Source organism: Crocodylus porosus, unplaced genomic scaffold (assembly GCF_001723895.1).
Source record: "Crocodylus porosus isolate Cpor-Errol unplaced genomic scaffold, CroPor_comp1, whole genome shotgun sequence".
In the NCBI taxonomy this organism is placed as follows: domain Eukaryota; kingdom Metazoa; phylum Chordata; order Crocodylia; family Crocodylidae; genus Crocodylus; species Crocodylus porosus.
The window spans coordinates 3,513,587-3,524,200 of NW_017728906.1; the positions used below are offsets into that span (position 1 = coordinate 3,513,587).

At 45.2% G+C, this 10,614-nt stretch overlaps 1 protein-coding gene across 4 annotated transcripts in view; it reads left to right on the forward strand.

The window, feature by feature from the left end:
- Positions 1-1,242: 1,242 nt before the first annotated feature.
- Positions 1,243-10,614, forward strand: part of LOC109305609 — a 65,132-nt gene continuing 55,760 nt past the window's right edge. For 3 of the 4 annotated variants that reach the window (XM_019528600.1, XM_019528601.1, XM_019528603.1), the window contains exons 1-2: positions 1,243-1,451; positions 2,558-2,624. In XM_019528600.1, the coding sequence (XP_019384145.1) occupies positions 1,377-1,451; positions 2,558-2,624 (142 nt within the window). In that variant the 5' untranslated portion in view covers positions 1,243-1,376. The remainder of the gene's footprint in view (positions 1,452-2,557; positions 2,625-10,614) is intronic. The other variant, XM_019528602.1, reaches the window with a different exon arrangement.

Here is a 10,614-nt window from a genome sequence, read left to right on the forward strand (position 1 = left end):
CTAGGCTCTCCTTCCCCCAGCATACTAGTAAAGCTTCTGGTTTTCTTTCAGTTGGAGAAAAATATGCATTGTTTCATGTGCGATGATGCACTTCAGCCCCTGTACCCCTTTTCTGATCCCTAGATCCACCTCGGGATGTGGTACTGTGGTGACGCAGATGGTAGTAGAGCCACTTGGCACTAAACCCAGCTGTTTGCTTATAAGTGGGTCTCCTGGTTTTCTCTGATTAAAAAAATAATAGTAATAATCCCCAATATTCCGATTTAAAAAGTAGCCCTTTAAAAAAGTAACCCAAAATCCACATTTTTCAGCAATTAAAATGAAACACCACTAATACATAGCTAGATCTCTCTCTCCATATATATGTATATAAACACCACTAATATATAGCTAGATCTATCTATATCTGTATCTAGAGAGAGAGAGAGAGATCTAACTATATATTAGTGGTGTTTCTTTTGGATCCACCCCTGACACGTACGTGTGTGTGTGTGTGTGTGTGTGTGTGTGTGTGTGTAACCCAATTAAAAAAGTAACCCAAAATCCATTTTACATATATAAAACCCCAAATCCATTATCTATCTATCTAAAAGGAAAATTGATTTTGGGTATTTTTTTAAAATTAGGACACCCCCCCCCGCTAATATATAGATAGACATATCTATAGCTGTCTATCTATATATTACGTATATATAAATACATATAGATAGCTAGATATCTATACATTAGCAGAGTTTTACTTTAACCACTGAAAAATGTGCACTTTGGGTTACTTTTTTTGACCCAAAAGTTGGGGATTTTTTTATCAGCGAGAACCAGGCTCCCTGCCCACGCAGATGTTGTGGAACCCAGGCACCGAGGTTGCACGGGGCGGTGCGATGACGGGAGCCAGTCAGATCCACCCCCACCTTCCCCTCAAGCACTGTTCCAAACCCCTGCAGTAACCGATAGGAGACCGCCCACATCCTGCCTCCAATAGGAGCTCACAGACAGCCGCTGTTGCTAGGCAGAACAGGAATGAAGGGTTTGCCTCCTAGTCCCGCCCTCCCTCTCCTTTCGCCCGAGCTCCACCACCAACTAGAGAGCTCTGCGGAAGGGGAAGAAAAAAAAAGACACCTGGCCAATCGTAGCTGGCAGCGTTCGCTCTGCGCACGCTGATTGGCTGTTCCGCCTAGAGCGTCTCCTCCAATCGGAGCTGGGGCCCCTCAACGCGGGCGGGACTGGGCGCGCAGTTCAAATTAGTATCCGGAAGGTGCCGGAGCAGGAGCTGGGCTGGGAGCACCCATTACGCACTGGTAGGCGGGGAGGGGCGGAAGCGGCCCATTGGTACAGGCGGTCGCAGGCCTGGCCCCGGCCCCGGCCCCGGCCCCGGCCCCATGGACGACCTGGGGGAGCGGCTGCACCGTAGCGGCCTGCGCTTCGCTGCCGCCTTAAACGGGATCGTCACAAAGGTGAGGGGCCGGCGCGGTCGTTGGACTGGGGTTGCTTCACCTCAGAGCGGCCTGTGCGGGGGAAGGGGACCCCGCGCACGCCTGATGTCGTCACAGTAGAGAAGGGTAGTGATAGCGGAAGTGGCAGCCGGCCAGGGCCTGTTTGGGGCTCCGCCCACGCCTGATCCCTGCCCTAAAATCAGTGTTGATGGTGACAACCTGACATTTTCCCCCCTTCTTCAAAAAAGTTTTTTTCAAAGGCCCAGATAACCTGAGGATGTAAATATGCAGGAAGTGAAACTTTCAAATACCCGGTTAACTGCTTTAAGTAGCTGCATTTACCCAATGTTTCTAAGCACCTACCCATGCTACTGAACGTGTTGGAAACATTTTCCAACGTTTCTAAAGACCTGCCGAGCCCACTGAATTCAGATGGGCCCTTTTACTCAAGATGCCAGAATCCATGCTTAGGAAGCTCATTATAGAGAAACTATAACCGTCTCTCTTCAGGGTTATTTTACAGACATAACTTCGTGGCAACAGGCAAGTTGTTCCACCTTCCTCTTTGTCAAGACGCAGTTAGTACTGAAGAAGAGATAAAAATGTGTGTTTCCCCACACATTTTAATCAATACTGTACTCAGAAAAAAATGAATGTCTGACTTTTCTTTCGGGCTGTTGTGGAGATAATTAGTTTCTCTTGAGGCCGCTAGACCTCTTTGACTTGCGTGTGGGATCAAACAGTAGCTTGTCTAATCCAATTCCCAGACCGTTAGAGGCCAGTACAAATTGCTAGAAGAAGGTGGGAGATAACCTGTCAAAGAGGCAACTCTGAAATGTCATATCCATCACAGGAGCTGATTTGTAATAGATACCCTGAAACAGAAAGGTTTATATTCCTGCTTCTAAAAACTTTGCTTAGCTCATGTAATAGTGAACATTATTTAAAGTGCTGCTAATGAAACAACACACGCATGCCAGTTTTCATAGGGTTCAGTCTAACTCAAACTGATATGGGGTTCAGATTATGAAAACAATCTTCAAATGTATTTAAGAGCTTTACTGTTATATTTAATACATCTTTTCTTATTTTTAAAAATGTTTGGTTGCTTTTTTTTATATATACAGTACAGTTTTCCCTTTGAAGATGATGTACTTGTCTCTATGCAAACACTGTCTTGCAATACACCTGATGGTAAGAATTTTAACTTTTACGTATTTATTGTATTTTAGACCTGCTAAGGGGTGCAAACTTACAAAAACAGGGTTATACAATACGTATATGAAGACTGTCCACCATGGCCTGCAAAAATTGCAGCTTTTTCTGAAGTTTACCTATTGAAGTATGTAACCTTCACATATAAAATTATAAATCATCGAGACACAAGGATTTTTTAGGTGATATCTTTGTTTGGACCCATATACAGTTGGGAGAGAAAGGGACAAGCTTTTGGCTGCCTGTATAGTAACTTTCCTCAACTATATACTGTTGGTCAGATAAAAGACATAAGCTGCAAAAATCCTTGCCTCTTGTATTTTTCCTGGGCCACCATGGCTACATCGCTCCAACATGAGAAAAATCTTCGGATTTTTGAGTCTGTCTACGTAGCAATGAGCGTAAGGTAAAAGGAACTGATATTTTTGGTTTGAGATGTGTAGTTGGTTTGTTTGTTAGACAAAAAAAACAGTGTATTCTTGGGGTTTCAGATTAAAAGTAGTTAATGCTTTAAGGACTTGTAAGGAACAAATCATAATATGAAAGAAGAAGGAACAGAAGTGAGAGAGGAAAAAGACGGGAAGGGAGTATCAAAGACAAAACCAGTGGTTCTCAACCTTTTTGGACTTGAAGCACCCCTTGGAAATTGTCAGCTCTTCACCGTGAGCTACAAAAACCTTGTCTGACATCTCTCCCAACTGTGTCAGTCTAATTAATGACACCGCCAAAAAGACCCTTTCTTCTCATATTTTCTGAACCATTGTTGTTGTCAGCCTTGTCCCTTGATATGAAGTTCTCAATCTTCCAGTAAATGGGAAGTCATCAGTGAGTCTGTAGATGACTGAGGAGGCTGATTTTGACATCCTCATGTTCAGCTGCAAATGTGGCAAATAGTTCCAGGAGGAAGGAATAGATCCCAGTGATGTTGCATTACAGTTCTTTCCCTTTTAGCACTCTCTCTTATCTACCTTCATAATGAGATGAGTTTGCTTGAAATGATCAGTGCTTTGTCATACATGCATCGTGGTGCCATTGGGAACAATTCAATCCTCGAGTCTCCCAAATAGTATATTTCTTTGAATCAGCCTTCAAGATGTTCTTGAATTTTTCTTTTGCCTACCTCCAGAATGGTGACTGTTAGTAAATTGGATAATCTAGGGCCTATTTGGGAGCTGGTTGTCAGGCATCCTTAGGATACATCCTGTCCAAAGGATCCTTCTGTCCTTCCAGTTGATATGGAGGATTTTCCAAAGACATTGCTGATGGTAATGTTCCAAAGATTTCAGGTGTTTCTGATATGTCATCCAAGTTTCACACCCATACAATAGAATAGGGACGACAACTGCTTGGTAGATGAGAAGCTTGGTTTAGGTCCTGATGTCACGTTTATCAAAGGCATGATTTTGAAGATATCCAAAGGCAGTGCTAGCAGATTTGATTTGGTGTTGAATATCATTGTGTATGTTTATTTTTTGGGAAAGGTGGCTGCCCAGTTGGGGAAATACTCAACATTCTCCAGGGATTGCCCTCTAATTGTAATATGTAGAAGAGAAGCTGGCAGATTTGGTGTGGCATAGTAAAGGATTTAGGTTTTTATGAAGTTGACAGTGAGTTCAAGCATTTCATGTGCCTCACAGAAGCAATTAGGGGTGTACCAATAGAGATTTTGGGGGCTGATAGTGATAACCATTATTTAAGGAAGTGTGTTGACCAATACCGATCCAATTTCCGATATAGTGCCTCCAGCTGGTAAGTCTGGTGTGGTGGAAGAGGATTAGCATCGGGAGTGTTCTCCGTAGTGAGGGAGGGGCAGGGGCAGGACCTGCCCAGCCGGGGTGTGGGGGCCATGGGATGGAGGCAAAGCTCATAGGGTGGACACAGCTCCTGCCGCTGCTTGCACCCTGGGAATGCCGAGGCCCAGGGACGTGCACCCCTGGATCTACATAGCGCAGGGTGGGCTGCAGCTGCGGGGTGGAGCGAAGCCCGGTGGGACTTCTCTTACCAGGGGCTGGGCTCGGAATGGGCTCAGGTGGCACTGGGAAGAGGCTACAGCCACCCCACATTTCTCTGCAGCTCTGCTCCCAGCTCTACGCTGCTTTCTTCCTCCCTTCCCTTCTGACTTACCAGCTGGAGGCAGCATGGGCATTTATTGGCCAAATTATTGGCACCATCAGGCCAATGTCAAATTGTTACCAATATAAAGAAAATTGTCTGTATTGGAAAGCAAACTGATGTATCAGTGCACCTCTAGAAACAAAAGTTACTTGGAGCTCTCCAATGGAGTGGCCATACATGACGCAATCATCAGCATACTGAAGATCAATAATGGAGAGGTTGGTTATCTTGGATTTTGAATGTGACCGGTTGATGTTAATCTTTCTTGACTCCAGTTCTAATAGTGAAGGGGTCTGTTTCCAAGCCATTGCTCAAGACCATTGCTGTCGTGTTGTTGTGTGGAAGTCTGAGGATGGTAACAAATTTAGGCAAGCACCCAAGGCTCACCAGGATCTTCCACAGAGCTTCTCTACTGATTGAATAAAAGGCAGGTGTCAGATCAGTGAAGGCCATGTAAAGATCTTGATGTTGCTCACAGCACTTTTGCAGCTGTCTAGCAACAAGATCTTACCTATTTTAGCTCTGTGTGGTCTTGAAACCACATTGGACTTGAGTAGAATCTCCTTGGTGAAGAAAGTGAGTCGACTGAGGCAAATGGAAGTGAGATTGTTCTGAGCTGTGGACAGGAGTGCAACACTATGATAGTTCAGCAATCCAATCCATCTTCTTTCTTGAATTTGGAAATGATTCTAGCATCTCGCAAGTTTCAGGGAACCTTTTCATGTTTCCAGATTTTCACAATAATGATGTCTGGTTGGTTAGGGAGCCTTTTTTTCCTACCTTGCTAATAAATTTCACCTGGTACTCTGTGAGGATCATATGCTTTCTTGTTCTTAATTTGCTTAATGGCTTTCGATGCCCTGTGATATGTTGATGGATCTGCATGGTAGCATATCGTTGTGGAGTGGCTTCCATGGTATTGTCTTCAATATTAGAATATTAGTTCAGGATCTCTTGGAAGTGCTCCTTCCACCATGTATTGATGGTGACACTGTCTTAAAAGAATGTTGTTCCATTCTTGGACATCAGAGGAGTGGCTCCTTGTGGGCTTGACCCATAGATAGCTTTGGTTATGCTGGAGAAACTATGCATATTATAATTTTTGCTTGTCTTTCGCTTTGTCTTCCTACTACTACTTCCTTCCACTCTGGGAGGAAAAACCTGCAGCATCCTTATAGGCTCGGCAGTGCTACGTTGGATAGCGCTACAGAAGAAAGAGACCTAGCGGTCACCATTGACCACAAGATGAACATGAGCCTGCAATGCGATGCTGCGGCTAATAAAGCGACCAAAACGCTGGCTTGCATCCGTAGATGCTTCTCGAGCAAATCCCGGGATGTCATTCTCCCCTTGTACTCGGCCTTGGTGAGGCCGCAGCTGGAGTACTGCGTCCAGTTTTGGGCTCCACAATTCAAAAAGGATGTGGAGAAGCTTGAGAGAGTCTGCCCTTTGGGCAGGGGGCTGGACTCGATGATCTCCCGAGGTCCCTTCCAACCCTGATGTCTATGAAATCTACTAGTCCTTTTGCTCTCAAATGTTCCTCTGAGACTCAGCTTTAATGTTGTGATAAGTGTCTGCTTAGAAGTGATGCAAAGCCCTCCTTTTGTGTAAATGAGAACTTGAATTTCCCTATCTAATGTTTCTTTTTGGATAATCGTAGAGATTCTTCACTTGCCTCATGGATACCTTTCTTGAGGCTCTCCCAGTAATCAATGGTGTCAAAATCATCTGTGAAGCCAAAAAATTTCTCACTGAGGCACCGCTGAAGTTGATAGGCTTTAGCAGGATCCTTCAAGCACTTGATATTGAACCTTTTCTTGGTTGTTTCCTTTGTTTAGCTTGTTTGGGGCAATATGAATGGACATAATAGGCCATGATAGACTAGCCAGTCATTTACTGTGGTCATAGTTCTGGTGATATGAACTTTTTGATGGCCCTATGCATGATGACCTAGTCAGTCAAGTGCCAGTATTTTGAGTAAGAGTGCATCCATGATGTCTTCCATTAGTTGCTTTGATAGAATAAGGAGTTTGTGGTTGATGAGATCATGTTCCAAACACTTACTCAAGAGAAGAATTCCACTTGAATTACCTTTCCTCATACCTTATTTTCATAGAACCATAGAAAATTACAGTTGGAAGGGACCTCAGGAGGTCATCTAGTCCAACCCCTGGCTCAAAGCAGGACCAGCCCCAACTAGATCATCCCAGCCAAGGGTTTGTCTAGCCACCAAGGATGAAGATTCCACCACCTCCCTGGGTAACCTGTTCCAGTGCTTTAGTACCTTGCTAGTGAAAAAATTCTTCCTAATAGCTAACCTAAAGTTCCCTTGCTTCAACTTGAGGCCATTGTTCCTTGTTCTGTCATCTGCCACAAGTGAGAACAGTCTAGGTACATCCTCTTTCAAACCTCTCTTCAGGTAGTTAAAGGTTGCAATTGAAACCCCTCTCAATCTTCTTTTCTCTAGACTAAATATGCCCAGTTCCCTCAGCCTCTCCTCATAAGTCATGTGCCCCAGCCCCTTCACCATTTCATTTGCCCTCCACTGGACTGTCTCCAATTTGTCCACATCCTTTCTGTAGTAGGGGACCCAAAACTGAACACAGTACTCCAGATGTGCCCTCACTAGTGCTGAATAGAGGGGAGTAATCACTTCCCTTGTCCTGTTGGCAACACTCCTACCAGTGCAACCCAGTATAGTGTTAGCCTTCTTGGGAATAAGGGTGCACTGTTAGTTCATTCAGCTTATTATCCACTGTAACCCTCAGGTCCTTTTTTGCAGAGCTGCTGTCCAGCCAGTTGCTCCCCAGCCTGTACTGTGCATGGGATTGTTCCCTCCTAAATATAGGACTTCGCACTTGCCCTTGTTAAACCTCATGAGATTCCTTTTGGCCCAGTGCTCTAATTTGTCTACATCACTCTGAATCCTAGCCCTTCCCTCCAGCATATCAGCTACTCCCCACAGCTTGGTATCATCTGCAGACTTGCTAAGGGTGCACTCTGTGCCATCTTCCAGGTCATTGATGAAGACATTGAACTAAACCAGCCCCAGGACCGACCTCTGGGGCACTCCACTTGATACTGGCTGCCAACTAGACATAAAGCCATTAATTACTACCCTCTGAGACCAATGCTCCAGCAAGTTTTCTATCCTCCTTACAGTCCATTCATCCAACCCATACTTCCTTAGCTTGCCTGCAAGAATGTTGTGGGAGACCATACCAAAAGCCTTGCTAAAATCAAGGCACACCACATCCACTGGTCTCGCATCCACAGAGCCCGTCATCTCGTCATAGCAGATAATCAGGCTGGTCAACATGGCTTGCCCTTGGTGACTCCATGCTGACTGTTTCTAATCACCTTCTTCTCCTCCAAGTGCTTAGTAATGGATTCCTTGAGGATCTGTTCCATGATGTTTCCAGGGACTGAGGTGAGGCTGATTGGTCTGTAGTTCCCTCAATCCTCCTTTTTCCCCTTCCTTAAATATGGGCACTATGCTTGCCCTTTTCCAGTCATCCAGGACCACTCTCGATCGCCATGAGTTTTCAAAGATGATGGCCAGCGGCTCTGCAGTCATGTCAGCCAGCTCCCTCAGCACCCTCGAGTGCATCCCATCCCGCCCCATGGACTTGTATATGTCTAGCTTTTCTCAATAGTCCCTAACCTGTTCTTTCTCTGCTGCTGTTGGCTGCTCACCTCCTCTCCATACTGTGCTGCCAGGTTCAATAGACTGGGAGCTGATCTTGCCTGTGAAGACTGAGGTAAAAAAGGCACTGAGCACTTCAGCGTTTTCTGTATCCTCTGTCACTAGGTTGCCTCCCCCATTCAGTAAGGGGCCCACACTTTCCCTGATCATTCTCTTGCTACCAACATACTTGTAGAAACCCTTTTTGTTACCCTTCACATCACTTGCTAGCTGCAACTCCAATTGTGCTTTGGAATTCCTGACTTCATCCGTGGCTGCCCGAGCAGTTCTGTTATACTCCTCCCTAGTTGTTTGTCCAAGTTTCCACTTCTTAGAAGTTTCCTGTTTGTGATTTAGCTTGCTGAAGAGTTCCCTGCTAAGTCAAGCTGGTCTTCTGCCATACTTCCTAGTTTTTCTGCACATCGGGATGATTTGTTCCTGCACTCTCAATAAGGCTTCTTTAAAATGCAGCCAGCTCTTATGGACTCCTCTGCCTCTCATACTGGCTTTCCCAGGGGATTCTCCCCTTCAGTTCTCTGAGTGAGTCGAAATCTCCTTTTCTGAAGTCCAGGGTCCTTACTCTGCTGCTCTCTTTTCTTCCTTTTGTCAAGATCCTGAACTCAATCATCTCATGGTCACTGCTGCCCAAGTTGCCATCCACTTCTACATTCCCAACCAATTCTTCCCTGCCTGCGAGCAGTAGGTCAAGAAGAGCATGCCCCCTAGTTGGCCACTCCAGCACTTGTACCAGGAAGGTATCCCCAACACTCTCCAAAAATTTCCTGGATTGCCTGTGCACTACTGTATGTCAGAATGATTGAAGCCCACCATGAGAGTCAGGGCCTGTGACTGGGGAACTTCTGTTTGAAGAAAACCTCATCCACCACTTCTTCCTCCTGGTCTGGTGGTCTAGCAGATCACCCTCCACAGCATCTTGTGCTCTCCCCTCTGTCCCTAACCCAAAGACTTTCAACAGGCCTATCTCCAGTTTCATACTGGAACTTTCCCTTGACTGAAAGGATTGAAGAGAACACCACCTGAGCGCCCGTACCTGCCACCCTTGCACCCAGTGCCCTGTAGTTACTTTTGATCTGCTCAGGATCTCCCCTGGCAGTATCATTGGTGCCCACATGGATGAGTAGCATGGGGTAGTTCTCAGGGCCAGTTGAGTCTCTGTAATACCTCCATGAAATCTTGGATCTGGGTTCTGGGCAAGCAGCAGACTTCCTGAGACAAAAGGAACACTTTCTAAGAGTTCCTTTCCATATGTCTTAGTCCTGACCCAAATTAGCATTGAAATGGTAAGAAGAATTATATTATCTTATTTGGGGACAGATGACAGGATTTGGTCAAGTTTAGAAATATAATTCTTCTTTTGTGTTTTTTTTTGTTTTGTTTTTTATCTGTATCGGGTCAGGGCATATGCACTGTTTAGCTGTTGCATGTTGTCTGTTGTTCAGTTTAAAGGGTCTTTAGATGCTTGTTGATGCTATCTGGACGCTCTGGCATTTGAGTAAGAATCCTGACCTTGAAAGTATAACCAACACGATAGATGTTTTTCGTATTTTTTGGATTGTGGAAAGAGACTGTGTGTGTGTTCATAGGGTGACTTGCACCCACACCTCCCCTTGTACTACCATACATGCAGACCCCCACACCCACACCCCGTCACGCACTCCAGCCACTGTCCACCTCACAAACCCCATACCCACCCACACTGCCACACACACACACCCATGTGCTCCCTCACTACCCCCAATCCTATCCACCCCCACAATACCACCCACACGCTTCCCCACACACCTACAGCCTCCTACAAACCTATACCCATCCCTCCCATGCATGCATCCCCCACAATACACAAGAGTAAGACTTCAATTTAAGCTACTATGCAATCACCTCTGTGTATACTACACAAATGCATGTAAATCAGGATCAAAATATTTTTTGAATTCAAATTAATAAATGTTGTAGATGTTCACTTTTTAGAATATAATTTGGTATTTTTCTGGTTCGGAGTTAGTTTCATAGTTAGTGGGGCTGGAAAGGACCTGAGTACATCATCAGGTCCGACCCCCTGCCATGGCAGGAAAGAGTACTGGGGTCAAACGACTAGCCTTGTCTTAAAGACCCCCGAGGTAGGAGTCAGCACCACTTCGCTTGGAAGTT